The sequence below is a fragment of the Misgurnus anguillicaudatus genome, chromosome 25 (genome assembly GCF_027580225.2).
Source record: "Misgurnus anguillicaudatus chromosome 25, ASM2758022v2, whole genome shotgun sequence".
Lineage (NCBI taxonomy): Eukaryota > Metazoa > Chordata > Actinopteri > Cypriniformes > Cobitidae > Misgurnus > Misgurnus anguillicaudatus.
The window spans coordinates 6,811,679-6,837,710 of NC_073361.2; the positions used below are offsets into that span (position 1 = coordinate 6,811,679).

The window sequence follows — 26,032 nt, forward strand, 5'->3', positions numbered from 1 at the left end:
GATTCTTTTTAAAAACTCTGGCCAGAGTGGAGAATTGGAAAATCTTCGGTTATACGGTTGCATGTAAACTGAAACAAAGGGATGTTTAGGCATCCAATGAGCATGGAAATATGTTTCCAAGGTAGGTATATGCTAATATTTCTTTACTGCTTTTTTAACCTAGATATATCAACTTTTATGTCTTTTCAGAATTCAGTAAAATCTTACGGTGTTTTCATATCTGTAATTCAGTTCATTTGGTCAGGACCAGAAGCAAAAAATGATACATTGTAGTATTTTTAGCTGTTTTGGTTCCTTTTCACACCACACTGATTGCTCTGGTCCGCACCAGTTGAAACTAACCAAAATTCTGTCATGTGATAAGATCCACATCACTCATTGGCCACATGTATTAGAACGTATTTCCTAAACTGCTTCTCGATTGGTCAGAATCAACGTGCACGAAATTCAACGAAACCTTGGAAGTAAAAGTTTGAAACCGTACCGAGACCTCGGCCCCCTTGTTTGGTCCACTTTTGGTGTGCACCAGAGTTCGAATGCTGCATTCTCACCTGCCCAAACGAACTGCACCAAGTGAGCAATCGAACTCTGGTACGATTCAACTGAACTAAATGAGGCAGGTGTGAAAATACCCTTAGTAAAGTTACATTTATTGGTCTAAGGACAGGTACTTTTTCTTTTTCAGATAGTTTGAGTGAGAAAAAAAAAACACTAATAACAGCACACATTGTTATATTAATAATATTTTTCTGTCTGTGCCTTTGATAATACATTTGCTAATTTTTATTAGTTTTAGTAGTCTCTAATAAGTGCAATTGATTGCATCCTTGTTTTGGTACAAATGTTTGCCACAAGTTTGCTTCAAAGTGTTTTTCACAAACTTAACTGCATGTGAAAACGTGATTTTTTTTAAGGTTTGCTTTTACCCTTTTTACTCCAGTACCATGCATGACATTTTTATAAGTGTGGTTTATACAGGGGTAAACGTGTAAAATGCTAAGCTTAAACAGCTTTTCCTATTTTATTAAAACAAGATTAAACCATTTCTAAGATCAGATCAACATTTAACTTTACCTACACCAAGCAAATCAAATCTGCCACTATTAAACAAAGTTAAACTACTATGCTGAAAGAAAAATGAAAACAGTATAGCTCTGCGTGTAATCTATTATGCAGTTTAAAATCTTTAGAAATGCAATTAATTGCATCAATAATACATGAAACATACATCCTGAATATATAAATTGTATAATGAGGAATTTTCAAACCTTTAGAGCAATTTAATTTAAAGTAGAGGTTCTTAAACGTTTTGGTATTATATAAGTATATAAAAATTTAATGTATATAAAATTTACTGTATGTCTAAATAATTTGTCTTAATATAACATTGTTCATTATGAAGCCCTTAACATGGTGATTAATATGTTAGAAGTTTTGCTGTAGTACATAACCTGTCACAGATCTGATGTGAATGAATGTACAGTCTTAAAACAAACGGTGCTAAATAGCATTAAAGTGGTTCACTGGCTGGTAATCAAAACAATTTCAAAGCACACCAATGTAGCACCTGTGTAGAACCATATTGTTCTCTGCAGAACCATAAGTGGTGTGATATCACCTCGCATGGTTCTTCATAGGTGATATAGGGGTTATATAGCACTTAAAATGGTTCCCCTATGATTCAAGCTTTTAGTGCTAATTCCCCGTTATGGATCGCGGACCACTGATTTGGAGAACCCCTGGTTTAAAGTATCACTTAAAGGCAAAGCATAAACCGCTTCAGCACAGAATATTAAAACATGCAGGCTTTAAATAGAGTTAGTGTAAATTAACAGCCCTACATATGTCCTAACACGTGTGCTACTGTAGTTCAAAAAGAAAGTCAGAACACTCTGTCTGGTTAAGATTATTTTCTTCAGCACCTCTTCTGTCCTCTTTTGTTGTAAAAACATTTCCATCTGGTTGCACTTTCCATGTCAGTGTTGTATCCTTCTCTATCCCATGATCCTTTAGTTTCTGCTTTATCTGAAGAACAGAATGAATGTTTCATTACTGCTTGTACACCACTCTTACTCTGATGACTGACCTAGGTCATATGTAAATGAAAGAGTTGTGTTGTTAATCTAATCAAACTCTTGACATGCAGGCTAATAGTTCCCAGTGTTGCAATCAGAGAGGTCCAATTAACTTGCACATCAGCACGACTCAATTTTTAGCCAGTGACAATGCATGCTGCCTCTACATCTACATGTGCCCTGATAGCAATAAGCCCCAAGATGGATCCGCAACGGCAAAGTCGGCAGCTCCGGTCTGGAGCTTATTGCTATCAGATCTGGGGTGCGTTCTCCGATAATGTCTCTCTTAGCGCGCTACGAAGACTCAATAGGTACACCTTAACTGCAGGTATACCTTTCCTACGTGTGTTCTCCGAACTATACCTTAGGATGTTGCTTAAGGTAAACCTTCTTAAGTTCGACCTTAGCGGGTGCTGTCCATGGTGAAGGTGCTGAATAGGTTGATATCGATTGCTCGACAATCAATTATTCACTTTATGTAATAGGTTTCGCTGCGTTATGAGATAGCGGTGTTCTTTATTAAAGAAACATTTTAGAAATAGTTCAAGTTAAATTTATTAGGAATATTTGTTAAAAATATTTCAAATTGCAAACAACCAAATTCAACCTTCTATATTTTATATCTGGAGCCTGTCTGTCTACCTCCAATATAATATATAATAAATAAATATATATTATGATTACTTTAGATTTTAGCTTTGATTAGTTTTAATGTGGAAATTGTGTTGACCTTAGGAGACTATAAGCAAGTGCGCAGTTTGTTTTGTTTATAAAGAATATGGCATGCAGTTGCCTCAAAGTTATAAAACATTAAAAAACTTTGATGCAAAGTCGAATTAACATTAACAATCCTAATTAGTTTTTTATTTTTTATTTTACCCGATTTATTTATGCAGCTAAAATACTTGCCGTTAGACTAAGATTTAACGGATATGAAATGCACAAATGAAATCGTAGGATTCGCTGTATAGCTGCCAGTTTCACCAACCCCATCACCCAAAATATATTTTTTAAATAGTTTCTTAATCCTGTAGCATTTAATAGTTCACAGTTGATGTCCCTTTGGAAAACATAATTAAAAATCTAACAACCATCAATGTAATGATGTCTAATTATGTGAATGTTTTATTCTTTAAATACAGAGCCAGACAGTAACGGAGTACATTTACTTGAGTACAGTACTTAAGTACAATTTTGAGGGATCTGTACTTTACTCGAGTATTATTTTTGGGGAGTACTCATGATTTTACTCAAGTACATTTGAGAGGCAAATATTGTACTCTTTACTCCACTACATTTCTACCCATAACCGTGAGTACCCGTTACTTCTTACAAAAAAAGGGAAAAAGAAAAATCTCAGAAACCCTCGATTTGTTGTTTCCCTTTTCTCAAACGTGATTGGATTGTGCAGGCGCCACTGATTGGGACAGCCTATCAGCTATCACCTTCAGCTTTCCGCCAAAGTCCAAATAGTCAGATTTAGATAAGAGAAGAAACCATGGACGAAACAATGGATAAAGACACAGCAGGTCCATCCTGGGAAAGTGACAACCCGTGGCTCCACCTCACCAGACTATTTTAATTTTCTAAACAAGTTAATGATAGTTTTCGCTTTAAGTGTTTGCTGTGTTTACCAAAACAGAGCTTCATCATCGCTTACAAAAATTCAACCCCTTGAGAGCGGCAGGGATCACTGGTGATCACTGGATCCTCTTCCTGATTCGTGTCAGATTTGACCTCAGAGCTCTATCATTTGCTGTACAGCTGTCAATCATCTCACGTGGTTCAATCATGTGCACTGTGGCAGTAGTAATGCAAAATTTAAAAATGTACTCTTGTACTCAAGTACTTTTAAAAACAAGTACTTTTTACTTTTACTTGAGTAGACATCTGATTGCAGTACTTTTACTTGTACTTGAGTAAAATTTAGCAAGGGGTAACTCTACTCTTACTCAAGTAATAAAGCTGTGTACTCTGTCTGCCTCTATTTAAATATAAAAATATTTGCCTAATTAAACATGGAGTGTTTTTTTAACAAATATTTAGTTATATAGACTGCAAGCTTTTATGAAAGTGATAGCCCCTAGTGGAGTCTTGTGGGATAAGGTATAGCTAAGAGCGCTCCAGACCAACCTTACGAACTTATGACTTTCAGAAGTGATACGTAACTAAGAACGTTTCGAAAAACACGTATTAGCGATAAGGTACAACTTAAGAACGACGTAGCGTTAAGGTAGTTTCGGAGAACGCGGCCCTGGTCCAATATGGGTCAGTCCAATCCTCTTGTCAGTTAATGACTGAATTATATTCAAACATTTAGCAGATGCTATTGTTCAAAGTGACATAAAAAGATAAAAAAAACAATGAAGCAAATAATTATATGTAAGGGTTAATGTATAGGGAGCTGGGCTGCGTTTCCTGATAATGTTGTCTCTTAGCGCGCTACAAAGACTCTTAAGTTAAACCTTAACTACAGTTATACCTTAGGCGTGTTTCTCGAACTGTACCTTAGCGGGTTTCTTAAGGCAATGGTTCTCAAACTGGGGTCCGGGGCCCCCAGGGGGGCCGCGAGATGGTTTCAGGGGGGGCCCAGTTTTATGACATTTTATAAAATACATTCATTTATCATGAATTCTGTGAAATTAAACTTAAAAAAAATAAGGCAGCACTACTTTGTATAATTTTTTATGTTTTGTTTAAATAAAATGTGAAGTTTTAGAACAGTTTTTTGTCATAAATTTTCTTTGGGGGGGGGGGGGGGCGCAAAGGAATGCACCATACACAAAGGGGGTCGCATGCTGAAAAAGTTTGAGAACCACTGTCTTAAGGTATACTTTCTTACGAACGACGTTACCAGGTGCTGTCCATGTCGATGGTGCTGAATAGGTTGATATCGATCGCTCGACAATCAATGATTCACTTTATGTAATAGGTTTCGCTGCATTATGAGATAGCAGTGTTCTTTATTAAGAAACATTTCAGAATTAGTTCAAGTTAACTTTATTAGGAATATCTTGTAAAAATATTTCAAATAGCAAACAACTAAATCCAACCTTTTATTTTATATCAAACCCGTGCAAAACCCGCAGTTAATTTCCAAACGTATCATGCATAAACTGCTCCAATGCATCTGCTATGCCTTCACTTTAAAGGATAATTTATATTGGGGGTTCCCAATAAATGCGTTGCACAGGGGAATAAGGTGGGTCGTGCAAGTGACCTGGCTTGGCATTACACTTAAAATATATAAAAACAAACTGTTGTTCATTAGTTCACGCGTTTATTGTGTTTGGACACTGGACGCACAACCAGCGCAGTTACAATGCAGATAAAGCTTAATAGACGCATTTCTGGAGCCTGTCTGTCTACCTCAAATATAAAATATAAAACTATATATTATATAATAAATAAATAAATAAATATTATGATTGCTTTAGATTTTAGCTTTGATTTGTTTTAGTGGAAAATGTGTTGACCCTAGGAGATACAAGCAGTAATTAAGTGTAGCAGTTTATTTTGAATGTTAATTAAGAATATGGTATGCAGTTGCCTCAAAGTTATAAAACATTAAAAAACTTCTATCCAAATCGAATTAACATTAATAATCACAATTAGGAAAATCAACAATTATGAATTTGTGATGAATGTGCTCCCGTACATGCGATTTTACCTGCTTTATTCATGCAGCATTTTAAAGATTTCACGGATATGACATGCACAAACGAAATAGTGAGATTCGCTGTATTCGCTTATTACATGGCTTTTTACCTCATAAGTAAGGTAAGGAACATTAAATATTGATTTAAAATATTTTATTAGCTCATTTTTAACAAATGCAGACCTTCCACGAGTAAACCCTGTTAATTTTGTTCCCATCCTCTTTGGAAACAAAACAAGAATGTTTTAAAAATATATTTTATCCAAACAATCTAAGTCAACATTATATATAAAGATATTCTGTGTTACAAAAGAAAACTTGTAATAATGATGAGTAAATTTTGACAACATTTTTAAAATGAACTTTCTGGCTTAAGAACAAAATAGTTTTGCTTTAATGTAAAAAAAACAAACATGCGACACCAAAGTAGGGGTGTGCAAAAAATATTTTTTTGAGATAATATCTTAATTGTTGTTAAACGATGTGCAAAAACATTTAATAGAGTATATCACTCACTTTTCAAAAACTCACAGATATTATCAACACTTGTAAATATTTTACAAAAAGTTTGGCTTTTGTATTCAATGTATGTGTGCCATCTTAACTTTGTCCTTTGCTGAGTTCTAGTTTCAACACAAATAGTTTAATACTTACCGAATTTAAGATGGTTTCCATCACTGCTGGGTCATTTAGATTCTTATCAGATTTCACCTCCAATCTTACAATTGCCTCCTTTGACCCTGTTAATATTTTAGAGATCCAGTCTTAATTAGAGTTAGGATGGAAATTACTGACTGCATAATATTTGTACCTTCATCTTTTGGTTAACTTTTCTACTTTTTCTGTTTCTATTCTTAATATTACTGTATGTGTCTTTGAGTATTGGTAAAATAAATTTGAAGTAATGTCAGTGCTCTTTTCAGTGTCACAAACAGAGCCGATCCTCGCTATACGCAGGGTACGTAAGCTGTGTGGGGCTCCGAACCACTAGGGCCCCCTTGCTCTTAACTTCATATGGAACTGCACAGACCAATAACTAAAATATTGATTATGAATGTTTTAAATTCCTATTTGGTCTTGACTAACTATACAATGGATTTATTACACTCAGTCCAAATTTCCAGATTTAATAATAGTTCAGTATGTTTGTTAGAAATGCTTTTAAGCATCAATAGTCAAAATCTTCATACGTGCTAAAGAAAAACACACATGCAAACTGTTGTGTGACTCCTGTTAGCATTTAAAAACAATGCACCTTACATCTAAGGTTTGCATATTTAGAGAATTATTGATGTATTTTTACATGTTTAGCAATTTGGAAAATCTGTGTTATAGTTTTCCTGACAGCTATTTTGTTTTATTTTATTAGATTAAAGGAATTTCTACTCATTTTCAATATTAAAATATGTTATTACCTTAACTAAGAATTGTTGATACATCCATCTATCATCTGTGTGTGTGCACGTAAGCGCTGGAGCGCGCTGCGACGCTTCGATAGCATTTAGCTTAGCCCCATTCATTCAATGGTACCATTTAGAGATAAAGTTAGAAGTGACCAAACACATCAACGTTTTTCCTATTTAAGACGAGTAGTTATACGAGCAAGTTTGGTAGTACAAAATAAAACGTAGCGCTTTTCTAAGCGGATTTAAAAGAGGAACTATATTTTATGGCGTAATAGCACTTTTGGGAGTACTTCGACTCGCCTGAAAAGTCCGCTCCCCTTCTCCCTCTCATAATGGGAGAGGGAGGGTGTTACGGCGCCGAGTCGAAGTACTCCCAAAAGTGCTATTACGCCATAAAATATAGTTCCACTTCAGTTCGCACACAGATGATAGAGGGATTTATCAACAATTCTTAGTTAAGGTAATAACATATTTTAATATTGAAAATAAGTAGACTATTCCTTTAACTTTTCCCCACCAGCATTTTATAAAAGAGTTGCCAGCCAGCGCCAGCATTTTTATGATTTTTGCCAGCATTTTCTATGAGTTTATACTGTTTTTAGATCAGTGGGTGCTTCAGTGTTTTATAAATTGGGTAAGAGCACCACCTAGTGGATAATAGCGTAAATATGGATTGCTGTAAAAACTCGTCATTGGCAGGGAAGTGTTTTCTCTTAATTGACGGGAAGGAGTTAAGAGCTTTTCAAAAAACACATGTCAATGTTATAATTAGGAAGTATTTTGAGTGTCACAGTTATGTTCATATGGCAAACTTGTACAGCTATAAGATAATGCAATGTGGTAATTGGACTGCACTTATATAGCACTTTCAACAGACTCAAATTCAAAGCGCTTTACAATTTGCCTCACATTCACCCATTCACTCACCGACGGCAGGAACGGCAAGGACACCTCGACATTTGGTTTGTGGACAACCTACATGAACCACTGTCACCACTGTGTTTTTAGTTAACATTTTGTTTTTAGCTATATTTAGGCAGAGACAGTGAATGAGTAACGTGCTGATAGGGCCCCCAGAAGTTTTAGCTCTGCATAAAACTTACATTGTGTACAAATGAAAGGAAGGCTATTTGAGCAGATCAGATCATCTATCAGGCCATCAGGATCGGCAGCACCACAAAGTGTGTCTGTCCCAGTCATGTCAGGTTGTCCGATTCCCCAGGTAATAGAGGAAGTGCTGACATTTGTTCCATCTGACCACCTCCAGGGTCTGAACAGACCAAGCCATGCTCTTTCATATCCCATCATCATATACATCAGCTTGAAATGCTCAGGTTCACTCCGAATGGTTGCCAGGTCTGTGTAATGCTTTCTGCAGTATGTCTGAGAATCATGCCAGGACATCCAGGTATCATTTATAAAAACAAAACGGTTTTCTCCTGTATCATTCTCTGTAACAAAACATAATTAGCAAGACTTAAGTTGGTTAAAATGAAGAAGATTTGAAAATGAAGCCATGCACAATACAATTGTGTCTCTTATACAGTTACTATCTATACATATGTTCTGTAATCTTTCTATGTTTTTATTTTTTTTAATTTTGTATGTATTAAGTACACATTGTGCACATTGGCCTATTTGTACTCACACTATTCTGCACATTTTGCAGAATACTTGCGTGTTTACATTGCTGATCTTATAGTTTTACATACATATTTATGTAGCTCTGAGATCTTAAATCTGAGTAAATTAGGATAAATAAAGATCATCTGCATATTAACCGTGTTATGCTGATCAACATACTGTGTTGACATTGTTTCTTACCATTGAAGCAAAAAAAAGGATATTGTTCACTGCATGGCCGATCGTCCCACCCTTCAGGTTCCATCTCACTACATTCTTGTCTTCCATGTACATTGTTTGGCTGGGAAGGACCCCAACCAAAGAATGTCAAAGTCTCATTTTTGTAAGACCACCACCACTTTTTAGGGTCATTGTACAGTCCGACCCAGGCCATTGAAGTCAATGCAGGTTCAACTGTTGCTTGTATTATTTTCCAGTCTTCGCTGCTTTGAACAGTGACCAGGTCAAATTGATTCTGTTGGCAGTAAGCTTGTGCCTGATCCCAGGACGTCTGGCTCGGGATCAAAATATATCCACCTGAGATGCTCTGGGAGAATGGACAAAGTCCTATTGAAAAGAAAGTGTGAAATACTCACGTTACCTTTTAATCTGCCCTCAAAGACTCAGTGTATCATGTTTATTGATTAAATGTGACCCTGCCTTTGAAAACGCAGCTAAAGTATTTTATATTTACTGTTTTCTACTTAAAATCGTCCTACATAATGTAAAGAGCATTGTGTGAAAATATAATCTTGATATATTTAATACTGACTGAGGGAGATCTTGTCAAAGATTGAAAATTATAGTAAAATTAATAAACAAGATATTGAACAGCTTTAAATTAAATGATATTTCAGATGCTGACCCATTTCTATAAATGACTGAAATTTGATATGGCTGTCATCAATGCAGACATCTGTTTATTTTGAAACAGATTACAGTCTTACAGACAATTATTTTCTTAGTGTCGCTTTTCTTAGCACACTTTCTTAACAGGACCATGAAAATAATAATCTGACTACAAACTAACAGACAATTCATTTCCATTTGTTTTGTCAGTGTACATAGTTTTTTTAAACTGTACCACAATACAGAGCCTTTTTAACTTGTGAACCACAACAGGTGGTAACAATACATGAGAATATTGTTCTCTGTGGAGTGCTTGTTAGCGCCGTCTAGTGGCACATTCTGAAACAATATATCCACTGCAGTGATGCATTGTTTGTTTGTTTATTTCTTAAAACTATTGCAGCATTTATTGCAATCACTGATTAATCTACCCACAAGTTAATTTATACACAAGTTAATCTACACAGTTGGAAAGGCATCTCATAACAACAAAACACCTACACCCACCAGAGGGTCAAACTGGGGATGGTATGTATGCATGTGAAAAAATATTGGCACCTTCCTGATTTTTTTATGTTTTTTGCATGGATAAGACAAGTAAACACAACATGCAATTATTAAATGAAGGTTTTTATTACACTCTAAAACTGAATGGGTTTATAAATTAATTATTCCACGTCTCGTCATTTTAAAGCTCACAAAAGTGGTTAAGAGCAATTTATATGCAGTTATTAGAGAAAGCATTCACATTTGTTACAGATATTTGCAGGAATGATACAGAAAAGCTTCTGAACAAAGATTATTTTATAATCTGCAAGAATAAATAATCCAAACCCATATGAACAAGTATTTCTAAAAAAATATTTTTTTATTTTTTATTCTGTTTATCAATTATCAGCAAGACAAAAACTTATGTTTTACTGTTAAGTGTCGCCATTCTGCATACGGGACACCTAAGTTTACTTCAATATTGTTGATGTAAATTTGAATCTATCACTACAAACTACGGCTGTGCAAAATCGCCTGCGATTCTCATGCGTGTTTCATCAGTAAAGCCGGTTCCTTGATTAGTAGTAAATTGCCATCACCAGCTTTCAGATGGAGCGCCATTTACTACACAGAGCCGCAGTTCACAGAGAAGCTAGGCAAAATCACGTTTATAATCGAGGAAAATCGACTCTAATCTATGCCGATGGCGATTTAATACTAATCAAGGAACCGCTTTACCGATGAAACACGCATGAGAATCGCAAGCGATTTTTTGCACAGCTCTGCTACAAACTTTATATTGTTGGAAAGGTCTAAGCCTCTAGAATAGACATTATAAGTGTGTTTTATAAAATAAGTTATGTAAGGAAAGTAATTGATTCATTTATGGAGAGAGTGAGCCTCAAAACATTTATATCCTGCTAAATGTCACTGTCCCGTCAGCGGGACGCCTATGTTTACCTCAGTGTTTTGCATGTGAATTCTTATCCAATTCTGAGAAACTATATATCGTTTGAAAGCTCTAAGGGTGTCGTTTTCATTTATCATCAGGGTTTTCGGAAATAAATGACATAGTGAAAGTCATTTTCTAAAATGCTACAGGTCCACAGGTCGGGCCACCAGGGGCGTTGTTAGCCATAACGCTCTACTGGGCCACGGCCCCCCAATTTTTTTTTTACTTTTTCTTGAAAGCCTGCGGTGTGCAAGATCCAATTTCCTTTGCTTAACCCACTATCCCAACATTGCAACAAGTACTAGGACAGGCAAACATGTATTTAAAACTATTTAAGTATCATCTACATATATTTAACATTATTAACATGTTTGGAGACATAAAATGTTTGGAAATAATGACAGCAGCGAAAATATTTTTATGCACATTTGCCATTTTACATAAAAATGATTAATAACTTCTTTTTTATTTTTTGACTGCTACTAAAAAAAAAATCTATTTTAGTTACTGCTAACTGTTTACGTAATGTCCTAGAGCTAGTGAACTAAATATTAATTTCATATCTGAAAATACAGAACAGTATAACACAGTTTTTGTATGTGAAAAATGCAATTCTATAGACTGTTGACAGAGGTTTTCCTGAGATTTTTTCTCTAATGTTTGGGACCTGACAGGATGAAGATGTAATTTGTCTTACCTCCCTTATCATCTCTCATTTTTGCTTCCCCTTCCCTGCTTTGCACAAAACGTTTCTGATGTCCATCACATGCGTGATGCGGACGTGAATTGGTTCGTGCACATGTCAGTGCGACTGCTGCATCGCTTTTTCAAACATCAATTGGGTAACTACATTGCATTTAGATCCATTCTGCCGCGTTATCTTTCTAAAGGAATCCATTAGTTAACTGCTAAAATGTAAACTTGAGATTTACTCCGAGACACAAAAGATTTACACTGGGGCACGTGCCCCAGTAAAAGGGGTCTAGTGACGCCCCTGTGGGCCACGAATACCATATATATACTATAAAATATCTTGACAAACTATATGTCATTGGAAATTATGTGAGAATCAGTTTCTAAAATGTCACGGAGCACAGGTGGACCCAATTTGTTTTACATATGTATAGCACTAATATCCTATTTAAAACCTAAACAATTTTGACAAACTATATATCATTGGAAAGCTCTGGGAGTGTAGTTTTTATATTTTATCACCATTTTGAGAAAGAAATTATGTAGTGAGAGTCAGTTTCAAAAAGATCATGGGCCCACATTTAGGCCAAATTTGTTTTTACATACTGTATTTCTAACACTAAACCCCTACTCTAAACTCAAAAAATCTTAATAAACTATACATCACTGGAAAGCTCTCAGAATGTTGTTTTCATATTTCAAGGTCATCTAATGATAGAAATAATGTAGTGACAGTTTTTTGTTACATGTCCCCAACATATAAATGCATATTAATTTTCTATATTCATAACAATATATCCTAGTATTAATCTTCAAAAATGTTGACAAACTATGTATCGTTGGAAAGCTCTAAGAATGTAGTTTTCATATTTCAAAACGTTTTAGAAGTAAAAATAAGGCAGTGACAGTAATTTATTAATTTGTGACAAGAGTATGCAGCAAACCGTTGACAACTAGTGGCCGTTGTTTGAAAAAACAAGTAAAAGTGTGACACAAACCTCATTTTTTTGTGATTTTAACTTGAAATTTGAATCACAACTGCTTGAGACATATGGCTTCATGTTTACATTATTACTTTTTGGAGATATTTACCTTTTTATAATTTTTGTATAAAATTAATATTTTATTGGATTATTTGTATTTATTAAAATAAATGTAAACTGTATTTTCACATCCTTATACCTATAAAGGAATTGAATTGTGTTCTTTAAAACAAGACCAAGAGGCTTCTAGACTAAAAATGCCAGAGTTATATTAATTTAAAGATGCAATTCAACTTTTCAACCTGCCCCCCCCCAAAGGGATTAATTATTTTATTAATTCTATTCAGTTTATTTATTTCTATATTTGTCAACATTATTATGAAATCTACAGATTTACTCAAAGTTTTTAACCATACTGAAATTGTCAATATTTTATGGTTTAAATACCCATTTGAAGTTTTTTAAGCTTTTTGTGTTATTATTATTTTTTATAGTTTAGTGCAAATTTCAGAATTTTCAAGGCCATAACATTGTTTCCTCCTAATAAATGCTCATACAAAATATTAAAATAAATATTAAATGTTTTTTTTTAAAGAGCCATACTTCAGCAAAATCATTAGTTTTATATACACTGGTGATTTTGCTGTGTGGTTTGTGCCTTTTTAATTTACAGAATTGCTTTGGATACTTTGAAAAACTTTTTTGGATCAGTTCAAATTGGCCTACACTGTATAGGTGGTCAACTGAAAAATAATCGCACCTTAGAATGTTTGTCAATCAATCAGAATGAAGCATTCAACAGCCCTGTGGTTTGACATATCATTATATACATTCCTATGCATTTTATTTCAAAATGTATGTATTAATTTAAATTAATTTTATGTTTAACATTGTCATAACGTGTATAAGTACAGTATGTCTCCTCTGCAGGATTGAATAGCATATTGTGAAAAGTACTTAACAGATAAATTGAATTTAACACACTTCTTATATTAATAAAAATTTTTGTCAAACAAAAATGTTCTTGTTGAGGGTTTAGTGTCTCTATAATGATCTATAGTTGAGTTCAGATCTGAAAACACTGACTGTGATATGTAAAGAGAAACAACTTCTAATGTTTTTACAGCAGTTACTGAACATCAGAATCTACACAACAATCTGGTTAAAATTATACACTGACCTGAAAAAAGCAGCACATGAAACAGCCTTTCCATCGCTGATGGATTTACAGTATGTATTGAACCTAAAACAGGGTAAAAAAACATTAAGACAAATCATGACATCATGACAAATCATAATTCATGACAAACACATGTAAATCAATAAAGCAAGCATGTTTGCAAGAACATTTTATCAACTAAATGAAAATAAGAAAACACCCCATTTTACCTGCATCAATTGAAAAAAACTGAAGTGTCTGTTTGTTCAAGTATTTTTTTACGTTGTGCTCTCTACATTCTTTAACTAGTCTTCATTTTCCTACACAAATTTTGGAGAATTGTCTTTTTATGCAAAATTACCCATACAGTAATCTGATATATCACCATTTGTGAACTTGTGTGTTTGTGTTTTAAATATATTTCAATATACCAGATGACACTAAGACTTTCCAGTGATACTTTGCAATGCTATTTAAATGAAGCACATCATTTCAAGTTTTACCAAAAACTGCAAAATGTAATGGCAATTGCGTTTTTTTATTTGGGGGTCTAAAAATTGTGACATAATTTAAATGCTAATAATTTTCTTTTCTGTTTACATGAACTGCAATATCTACCACTGTATTTTACAGCAACTGGTGTTTCCTTGTCTCTACTATCTATACTATATCAAGTTTATCACTGAAAAAGTAAAATACTGACAAATAAAGAACATATTTAAACACATTTTACCATTTTCATCTATTAGATTCATTACAGACCAAATATGTTTATTTAACTAATTGCTGAAAATTTTTATTTTTTTCGGTTTAAAATGTACATGTTTAAGAAAGTAAATTGTGCACAGAAACTGATGACCAAATGTTGATAGCTGGAAATATTAAGGGAATATTTATAGGGAATATTATTCGGAAGTTGAGCCTACTCTCTCCAGGGATGATGATTCGGATATGCCGTTTCCTTGGCGACAAGTAGAGCAGTTCAAGTTGGACTCTATGATGATGACTATGCTTGCCCAGGCTGCCAAAAGGGTCAGGCCATCGACATCTCCACCATATACCAAACCCTGGAATCTGGATGATTGGTTTCTCAGGGTGGCTTGCGCTGGTCCTCAGCATACTGTCCGTATGCCTTTGTTTCCAGAAGTGTACAAGGAGCTTACTAGGTCGTGGACAGCACTTTTTACTGCCAAAATAGACCTAGTACCTCCTTCTTCCTTACAACCCTCAAGTGGTGGGGCAACAAAGGGGTACATGGGAATTTCCCAGTGAAGATTTTGGTCAAGATCCAACTGTGTCCGAGCACCTGGCGGGATAAACCTCCCCCTCATGGGCTTGTAAGTACTCATCTAGTCTGACTGGCACTGCTTACACAGATAGTGCCAAGGCTGCCTCTGCCCTGTACACTATGGTGTTTCAGCAGGTCCATCAGGCCAAAGCAGTGAAGGACCTGCATAAAGGTGGGCATGACCCAGCAGTTTTACAAGAACTGCACACTGCAACTGACCTCGGGCTACATGCGAGGCTACAGGGCCATGCAATATCCACACTTGTTTTTAAATTTCCCCGTGTCCCAGACCGGCCTCTTGGTAACATGGTCGAGAGCTTTGCCCAGCAGTTCTTGGCTGCACAAAAGCAGACTGAGGTGATCAAGATGATTCACCGGTTGCAGCACCTCAGTACACTTGTCTCTGAAAATGTACAAAGTATAAATAAAAGAGCATCTTCTTTTATCTCTGGGTCTCAAGAGGGCAATGGACGGTCCAAAGCTGCACCACGCTCATCCTACTCTTTTACTAGTGGAGAAGTGCTGCCCAGACCATCCTGCTGACTCCTTCACACCATCAGACTCAGCTATGCGATTCAGTTCACCCAACTTCCCCCCAAGTTCAGAGGCATCATTTCACTTCAGTGAAAGCTGTTATACTGTTCTACTGGTGAAGGACACGAGAGAGCGTGGCGGTCCCTCCAGCTGATATAAGGTCAGGATTTTACAGCCCCTACTTCATTTTATGCAACAATGGTGGTGGGTTAAAGTCAATCTTGGATCTGCAAGTTCTGAACCGAGCACTTTTCTCCATTTAAAATGTTAACCAAGAAAAGCAATTTCGAACTCGTCCATCCCCAATATTGGTTTTCAGCAGTTGATGTGAAGGACACATACTTTCATGAGTAGAATCTCACCAGACACAGGCTCTTTTTGAAATTCATGGAGGCAACCCTTGTTTCAATGAAAGAAAATGGTTTTCGCATTCTTAACTACCTCGAAGAATCACTTATTCTAGCACGATCACAAAATCAGTAGTGCAAACACAGGGACCTGGTGCTCAGGCAAACTCTCCCCTGTGCAGAGGATCTTCTTTTTTTATGAAACTGGATTCAGTCATACACAAAGCATGCCTCACATAGTGACATGTTAAGTCAATGTTGAGCTATATTAAATTCAATCAATGCAGGACAGTAGTACAACTAAAATGATTTCAGAGGCTCCTGGGACATATGGCACCTGCATCAGCAGTAACAACACTCTGAATGCTCCATATGAGACCGCTTCAATACTGGCTTTATGGCCAAGTACAAAGATCAGCATGGATACATGGCACAAACCAGGTAAAATCACACCTATAAAAATCATGCCTGGAGGCTTTTTTGATCGATGAATCATGCCTGGAGTTTGGGCCTACTGACCCCCATGTAACCCTAAAACTTTGGCCCAGCTAAGTGCCCAATGTTCCTACCACTGCCTTTAGGGATCAGAGTCTTTAGTTTTATCAGATTTAGAAGACCAATCAGCTCTTCAATTCTTTCTGAATAAGCCCAAGCTCCTGGAGGCGTACTGCGGGTGGAGCAAATCACAAGCAAGCAACAATACACAATACATTATCCCACTATATCTGGATAGCTTATGATTCAACACATTTTAGTGTCATTTACATTATATGCACTTACGTGACGATTGCCAACAAAACACAGCATATTTGATGCAGTTTTACTTACTGCCTGCAGCTTATGACCTGTTGGAGACCACCCCATTTCATTTAAACACAGTGTTAAACAAATGCACGCGTAGAACTCTTCTGCTACCCGGTAATAAACAAACTATAATCATTGTTTCCATAAGGCTCGGTTCTTTGGGAAGCAAGCTTAAATTTCCTTTACAAACAACAACAACACACTTCTTTGGTGAGGTTTAGAATGAGAAATCCAACTCTTAAACAGTGCAAGAATTTAGTCAGAATGCATGAAATAAATGTACCCCCTTCGGTCTTTAAATTGTCCCTAACTAACTTTTTCATAATTGTTCTAAGAGTCCAAAGCTTGAAAGTGCCTAAAAGTGCTTAGTTAAAATCCACCAAGATGGCTAGCAACTAACAGCTACTTAACAAAGGCTTACCTATAATGATGTGGTTGACTGAGACGGGTTCCATTCAAAACACAAATGCAAAGGTAATTTAAATTTTGGCAGGCTCTACGCAGAGGACATGAAACAACAAATGACTAATTGCTATTGCTATTTAAATAGACATGGGGAAACAGAGTTGCAAATCAACTTTGGTTTTCTTTTTGAAATAGGCTAGACACTGTACATTCATATAAACAAAAATTCAAATGATGTGGACATGAATTAAGTCAAATTTTGCATGTACAAACAGAAAATGCACTTGCAAATACTGTTTTGAAAATGGAAATTCATGGAAATACATGTGGAAAATGTGCCTTGAAGGCATCTTCTTTCTAACATGGTTTAATTTTAGTCATTTAGTATATGATTTTATTCAAAGCCATTTACAAATGCATCACATTTGTAAAGTACACATTATGCAAAATTTTGGCATTTTTTTCAAATATGGCAATAGTGCAGTGCTTCAGCAGTACAGTAATTAAAGACTAGATAGGCACATTTTCTGAAGAAAATAGAAGAAAATGTGAAGTGATGCTTGCCGTGGCAAATTTTGGGGGACACTATCATCCAATAATGATTATACTCCAAGCCACAAGTAATACGGTCCAAACCCGTGTCTCTATGATGTTCTGATGGAGAAATATTGTTTATTCGGATGCTAGGGTAGTGTATTTGGTTGCTAGGGAGAAAATGTGCACCCACTAGTGACTACACTTCAAGCCACAAGTAAAACAGTCCAACCCTGTGTCTCTATGATGTTCTGATGCAGAAATATTGTTTATTCGGATGCTAGGGTAGTGTATTTGGTTGCTAGGGAGAAAATTTGCACCCACTAGTGACTACACTTCAAGCCACAAGTAAACAGTCCAACCCCGTGTCTCTACGATGTTCTGATGCGGAGATATAAGGCTTTATTTATTCGATTGCTAGGGTGCTCATATTTGGTTGATAGGTGCGTGGCTTAATACCTCTGTAAGGATCATGAGAGACTGATTAGATGCCTGAGTAAAATGAGCCCAAGCCCATGTCTCTATGACACTGTGGTGCGAAGAAATGCTTCTGGGCATTTAATAATTCTAGTCTATGGGATCAGTTGCAAGGGTACTGTCTTTGGTTGCTAGGGCGTGGCTTGGGAGTGGCCAATGATGATGCTACATAGGCTACTTGCCACCATGAATGATATAAACCAACCAGCACGTCGCCATGACATTCAGATTTTAAGATATAAGATTTTAATTTTATGTTGCAAGGGTGCCCAAAAATGCTAGGGTGCCCAAAATGGTTGCTAGGGCCGTGGCTTAATAGCTCTGGGACGAACCCAAAAGATTGAGTGGATGCCTGAGTAAAATAAGCCCACCCACTTGTCTCTATGACACTGTAAAGCAAAGATTTTCCATCTGGAACTTTTTATTCCCTTATATGGGCGTGTTCCCTGCCCCATTATAAGTCAATGGGGAATTTTGAGGTGCCTCTTACACACCAGGGATACAGTGTACACCCCAATGTAATGTATGTTCTTACAGAGCCTACCACCCTCTTCAAAAGTTGCAACCCACATGTTTCTACAAAATCCTTGAGCGGACCTATGACCCGAGCGAGAGGTCCTCCTGTTGGAAGCCGAGCAGGAACGATGTGAGGCTTCTTACATAAAAGCAAGCCAAATGCCACTCATCTGATGAGTCGTGGCTTGAGCCGTACTGCACTTTCAACGTTACATCCAATGGTAGGTTTCCAACCTCACAAGTGATATATGGGCAGTTTTGAAGTGGCCAAAAAGGGGTGGTTTAAGTGTGGCTTATAGAAAATATGTGTTGCAAAATTTGCCAAAACAACCAAGTTCCGTAAAAGGCAGGTTTCTGTAGTGTAGTAGTTATCACCTTCGCCTAACACGCAAAAGGTCCTCGGTTTGAAACCGAGCAGAAACAACCCTCAAGAGTCAAATGTCATTCATGTGATGTGTTTCTGCTTGTGGCTTGAAGTGCATTCTAAGGAGCTTTTTACACCTGGTCACTTCATGTGTTTTCTCTGATCGGATAGCTATCTGATTTGTTAAAACTGTCCCTTTTACATTTGGCCACATAAAAGGGTCTTGGCAAAACGGATATGAATCCGATCTTTTACCACCACCCAAAATGCAAATACACTATTTATTACTCCGCCTTAAAAAATTCAGATGACGTTTATGCAACAATAGGCAGCACTTACTATATGTTGTAATGTATGTTGGGCAGTCTCCTTGCTCGGCATGAACTGAAGCTCGCAGTACAGCGCAGCAGGAGAGTGCGGTGATTTAATACAGGTCCATGACGGGAAAAGCATTCACAAAACTCTCTCTTAAAGTTTTATTTCTTCGTTTAATATCATTTAAGTTTGTCATTAGACTCTTTTATTGATTCTATACCCGCTGTCGTCGCTCCATAAAGCAACGAGCGTGTCGTCTTTGTTTGTTTGCCTCTTTGAAGGCTAACTTCTGGGTGACGTGTTTACGTTTGGGAGGAGTTATGCGCTGAAAGATGTGGTTTCATCAACCAGATGTATTTACACTTGTCCAGTTTCATCTGAAATGCGTCCCAGACCACCTCCTGAAGTGGTTTGAGCGATCGGATTTAAATCCGTCTCGAAAACGTTTCGGAGGGCATTACACCTGGTCTTTTTATGATCGGATAGCTATCCGATCAGAGAAAACTCATGAAGTGACCCAAAGTGACGTAAAAAGCCCAAAGATACATGCAGGTGTAGATTTAGGCCGTCACATTCGCCTTGTACGTGATAAACAGTCGGTTCGAAAGTGGGGGAAAAACATAGGCCATTATGGAGGTGTTGAAAGAGAGAAAATGCATAGAAAATCTATCAAAACAACTTGGCAAAAACAACATGAAGGTTTCTGTAGTGCAGTGGTTATCACTTTGCCTCACATGCGAAAGGCCCTTGGTTCGAAACTGAGCAGAGACATAGTGTGCCTTTTAGCCTGAAATGACTTGAGATCCGTTTAGGTAAAAGGTCACATGATTTCCTTCCAAGATCAATCAAAGAAACCCTCAACTTCAGTCTTGCTTGGCTGCCCTGGTTTCAATTTTGTAGGTATTATCATGTTTGCAGGAACAGTGCGCACAAATCAAAGCAAGCCAAATGCCACTCGTCTGATAAGTCGTGGCTTGAGCTGTACAGCACTTTCAACGTTACATCCAATGGTAGGTTTCAGCCTGTCCCATTCACCTCACAAGTGATATATGGGCAGTTTTTAAGTGGCCAAAAGGGGTTTTCCCTTAAAAGTGTGGCTTAGCGAGAATATATGCTGCAAAATCCGTCAAAACAGCAGAAATCCACAGAGGGCAGGTTTCTGTAGTGTAGAGGTTATCACGTTCGCTTTACACGCAAAGGTCCTTGGTTCGAAACCGAGCAGAAACAATAGTTTGTTTTTGACACAAAGCGAGTCAAATGGCGTTCATTTGAAACATAGCTGTATTTCAAATATCAGTGTTTAAAGAGTAATAGTCAATTTCCACCAGTCAAAGCTGAGCTTTCATTTTTTCCTGTAGTGTTAATGACATTCAGTGATTTAACCATACATGTGAAAGATCTTCAGTTTAAAAGTGGGCAGGAGCAGGTTGCCCCTTTAGAATTTAACCATGTTTTTTTTTTTTTTTGTAAAAGTGTAGTAAACTTGGTTTTTATGGTGTATTTATTACTATGACCAAAACCATGGTTTTTTGGTTTTAACTGTAGTAAAACCATGGTTAATTTTCATAAGGGATACGACGAGACAACGCGACATTGACACAGCAATATTGCCTCAGACTCATTTTTATCAGCATATTAATGTGCATTGAGTACACCACAGTTCTGTAACATTAAGTGGAAAATGTATTAATATATTATGTGTTTTCTCTGTCAGTAAGCTGTCTCTCTGTCTGTCTGTTCTCAACCAAACAGTCATTCAAGACCTTCTAAAGGTAACATTACCACGTTTATTCATTCATTTATTTTGTTGTGAGTACACCACAGTTCTGTAAGTGAAAAGTCATATTTGTGTGTTTTCTCACAGGTTAGCACAAATGCGTCCATCTTAATTTTGGATCTTTACCATTGAGGAGACTGGCTGACTGTTCTCGACAAACCATCATTCATGCAAAAACTTTAAAGGTACCACATGTTTATTATATTGTTAGTATACCACAGTTCTGTTAGTGGAACATTCATTCATATTTTTGTGTTTTCTCACAGGTAAGTACGAACGCATCTTTACCATTGTGGAGGCTGACTGACTTTCATCTACCAACCGTCATTAACACAACGAAAACTGAAGAAATGATACTACAAGTGGACCTATTTATTTAGTCATCTTGCTGTGAGTACACCACAGTTTTGTTGCGATTCACGCAAATGGTGTTTTTGGTGCATTTTGCATTTGACGCGTATTGCCAGCTGACTCTCGAGTTGAAAAATTTGAACTTTGGCGGAATTTTGCGTCGTGTTAACTAATCAGGAGCCTGCTTGCTGCTATGGCTCGGAGTCACTCATTCAACATGAAGGAACGCTTGGTATTGTCCGTGAGCAGTCACCCGGAGCTATATGGCACAAGTTCAAAAAGGAATAAAAAGGACCTTGCTTGGAAGAGTGTCAGTAAGGACTTTGGGCAACCGCATAGCACTTGCCCCTCCCACAAGAAGCAAATTTAGCCTCTGACGCGCGTCAAATGCTTGCTTTTTCCACGCGTCTACTTCGCTCTAAACGCATGTATGCATTTCAAACTGTTCAAGCGCCAAACTAGGCACGGTTTGACGCCTGAAACATGGTTGGTGTAAACGCAGCATTAGTGTTTTGTTTTAGACAGATATTAAAGGTAATGGATCAATTAAAAGACTGTGTTAAAAGTACCTGCTGTAAATTAAGAAACTATTAAATAAGCCTATGTTGCCAAGGAATAAGAGTTGTAAAATCTATATTTAATTAGGAGATTAGCTATCATTTTGACAAATGGCTTAAATACATTGTATACAAAAAAACCTATATCCGCACTGCTGCAGCAAGCCCTCTTTTGTCCCGTATTTTAGAGTGAGAAAGTTGACAACCCTAACTGATATGTAGTACTAAAATGTTTTACTCATAAGATTTTACTCAGTCGCCCTGCAAAGCGTCGACTCAAGTCAAATCCGGTTTGTTCGCTCAATGTTTTATCCATGTGAGCTGGACCTTTTTTTTAAATAAACTTCAACCACGCATTCCTAACATCAGATTCCAGGTATAATGCAGCGACTGTGTTCTTCCACAACCACACTCTTAGAACGAATGTGATAAAAACACTAAATGCGTTGTCCCAGAATCCACCCATCTCTGTGTTATTATTGAAACAACACATTTTGTGTTACTTTTAACACAACTTGTGTTATATTTTAACACAAAATCAACACAAAATGACACATAAAGTGTTAAAGTTACACATAATGTGTTGTAAAAATTAACACATCCTTTTAAGAGTGCTGCACAATATTTAATTTAAGTTTCTGATAAGGATAAAAGGCTAGTTCAGGCAAAGTGCTACCAGGATGGCGTGCCCATTAAAACACAAAAGCTCCAAAAAAATCCAGTTCTTTAACATTTTCATTGTCAAGCAAGCTTGAGACTATGTTGTATGAGTTGTATCTAAAAAAAAAAACATTTCAGACTTTAAACACCAATAATAAATCAATCACAAATATTACAAATATAAAACCAAACAATAATACTTGACCTTAAATAACTTAGATATAAGAAGTACAAAAAATAATGCTACATAGACTTACAAATTCAAGCACTCTTCAACTCTGAATCTCCCCATGAGCTGTTGGATGCCACACTGAACAAAGAGCCACTAATTAACAATTTAATGCAGCTGTGGAGACCAGGGGCCTCATTTATCAAGCGTGCGTACGCACAGAAGTGTGCGTAAAGTGTGCGTAGGAACAGTTTTACGCAAAGTGTGGAATTTATCAAATTGCACTTATACGTAGAAATCTGTGTAAATATACGCACACCTCTGAGTATGCGTACGCAGAGCATCTAGTGGTAGAATAGTGATACTACATAGGACCCTGTTCCAGTGAGTAAAAGAAGTGTCTATTTTTTATCCACAAGCAGGTGTTAAAAATGATTAATGTCAGTATGGTAACAGCAAATAATTATAATGATTTATTTGTGATATGTATCTGTAACTGTGAAAGCACATGTGATTTGTATTAATGAAGTCTCCGTCAAATGCTTGACACAGTGCAATGGCTTATCTTGCGTTATTGGAAGACTTGGCAAATAATCCATTCGGCCGGTAGCGCGTTTTCAATGATCGTGCCAATGATGCTGGTTATATGCTGCTGTCCAAGGTGGAAAGTTGTCTGTCCTCCTCCAGTTGCACTCGTTTCACGTCGGTGTGCTGTGACGCGTTTTTTGCTGATAATTTAATGTCAACCCACTTTTTTATTTCTGGAAGTGTTCTCTCCTCATATTCAACGGAATTAAACTCAATGGTAACATGTTCCCATGTAGATTTGTTTTCTTTTGTTAGTCATTCCTCCCGCACTAACTAAACCAAACAGGATGTGTTATTAGGATTTAACCTCATCCACCAGTAACTCAATTTCTGTGTCTGTAAAATTCCTCTTTTACGCTCTCTTTGTCATTATTGCGATGAGGGAAAAAGCACAACCACGTGACATATAACGGGAGGTGTTGTCACCATATATGGTTCATTGGAGGCGTCTCGGAATGCAAATGACTATGAACGTGCACGAGCATGGTGCTTAAGAACAAGTGGAATTTATCATCAAGGATTACTTACTGATGTGCGTACGAACCACGTGCGCACGTTTGATAAATCCCGATTTTTTTGTACTTTCATTCGTAGGTACAAATATAGAACATTTTCTACGCAATGTTGATAAATGAGGCCCCTGGCACCTCTCACCCTGCTACATCATCCAAGAATTCTCAACACACACATCATAATCATCAATTGAAGTTCACTTCCATGATTTAGTATGACGGCATTCATATCAGAAGCAAACCACACAGGAATCCACATACTGTAAACCATACCCCTGATCACACTTTTTGGGCAGACTTGAGTTCAGATAACATGCGTTTACATCATTCAAAAAATTGAACTCTGATGTCCATCGAACCTGGGAGCGCACTAAACGTGCTGGTGTGAATGCACCCTTAGGGACTAAGCTTGTATAAACACACTTTGAAAACCAAGCAGTTACAATATCATGTATCCTGCAAACACAAAATCCACTGGGATTGATTATAAAATAAAAATTATTCTCTAGCACCTCATAGCCATTGTGGCATTTGACCCTTTAACCATTCGAAAAAGTACATAAAAGATGAGAGAAAATGGGACAATTCTAATGTTGTCAATGAGAAGTTTATTGTTCTTCCTCAGTCTTCTTCAATAAAAGTTTAAATGGAGCGTGCTCTCTTTGACTAAGCATTTATTCAGAGTAATTGGTGCTGCCTTTAAGAGCAGTTTGAACCAGGTGACCTGAGCCCTCAGCTCTTGTTAGAGAGGCCAGAGAAAAAGAAGTGAGCAATGTACTTTGATCAGGGCAAATGAGTATTGATCATGAGTGTAAAACTGCTTGATTCTGAAGAAGGGAAATATTTACCATTATTGAAAATAACAGAATTATTTTGCTTATTTTCTTATTTATGTTATGCTAAAAAGAAGATAATTAAAAAATATTAAATATGGATAATTGAAAAGGTTAATTTAGTAAAATTTTCAATTGAGCATGTAGTACAACGGAGTGTTCAACTATTGAGGTCTGAGTTTTTTAAAATTAATTAATTAATTATTTTTTAATTTTAAAAAGAGGGGGTTTAAAGTTAACAATAATATTAACAATGACATTTTCCTATTATAGCTGAAAGTTTGAAGAGGACACACGGCACTTTAATTTTTTTTCTCTATTTTTCTCTTTTTTTATTTTTTAATAGCCAGTAGGCTGTTAGCAGATGAACATTTTGATTGTATCATTTGTGCTCTTTAAAATTTATGGAGTGCAAGATAAGTCATTAATGTTTTGGGAAATGTATAAACTACAACGTTTAAATGCACATATCTGCAAAGTCAATTTGAACAGCTTTTAGGAATGCGCATGCACATGCTCATCCAAATTTTGAATTTCAGTGTGTTTAAAACTTTTGTTACCATGCCTTCTTTATTAATTTTTTTATACTTCTTTTGATGTATAGATTTTATTGTTTTATCTACACACACTTGGACAGTAACCATTTTTATAAAGATGGTTTCATCAGACACATTGTCGAAAAATAAATGTTTTGGTTTGCTAAAGACGAGGTGAGATGATGAGCATGGAAAATCTCTTCTCAGGTTATCAACTTACCAACCAAGTAACTTATGTCCTCCATATCCCAGGTCAAATGTGATTTGAGAAGAAAATAAGAATAATCAAGGCAAATGTCACGTTATCCAAATAATTTATTGTGCATTATTTCTAAAGAGTCATATAATCCTGTTAAATGAATGTATAGTTTGTGTTTATTAAGATAACAAAAAATACATAAATATTTTTGTTGAAAACTGTCTGCTTACCTCACCCTGATTCACAATAAAGATTTATATGATTTGAAATCATTTGACTTTAATATTGCTGATTTAAAGCAGTTCTAGAAAATTATCAAGCAATGTTTAGGATTTTGTTTCCAGTCTTCAAACACAGCATCACAATTGATACAAATTGC

The 26,032-nt window shown here is 36.4% G+C and overlaps 1 protein-coding gene and 1 non-coding gene across 2 annotated transcripts; one reads left to right on the plus strand and one right to left on the minus strand.

Annotated features, from left to right (window-relative positions):
- Nucleotides 1-849: 849 nt before the first annotated feature.
- LOC129426426 (C-type mannose receptor 2-like) lies at nt 850-13,966 on the minus strand. Its single transcript, XM_055182688.2, has 5 exons — nt 13,909-13,966; nt 8,964-9,329; nt 8,243-8,590; nt 6,388-6,473; nt 850-2,025 (listed from the first exon to the last, which is right to left on the minus strand). Exons 1-5 carry the CDS (start codon nt 13,940-13,942, stop codon nt 1,861-1,863), a joined length of 999 nt encoding a protein of 332 aa, XP_055038663.2. The 5' UTR covers nt 13,943-13,966; the 3' UTR covers nt 850-1,860.
- A 6,660-nt stretch (nt 13,967-20,626) lies between these two features.
- Nucleotides 20,627-20,698, plus strand: trnav-uac (transfer RNA valine (anticodon UAC)). The gene has a single exon. It is a non-coding gene; the product is annotated as a tRNA-Val (tRNA).
- Nucleotides 20,699-26,032: the final 5,334 nt, after the last annotated feature.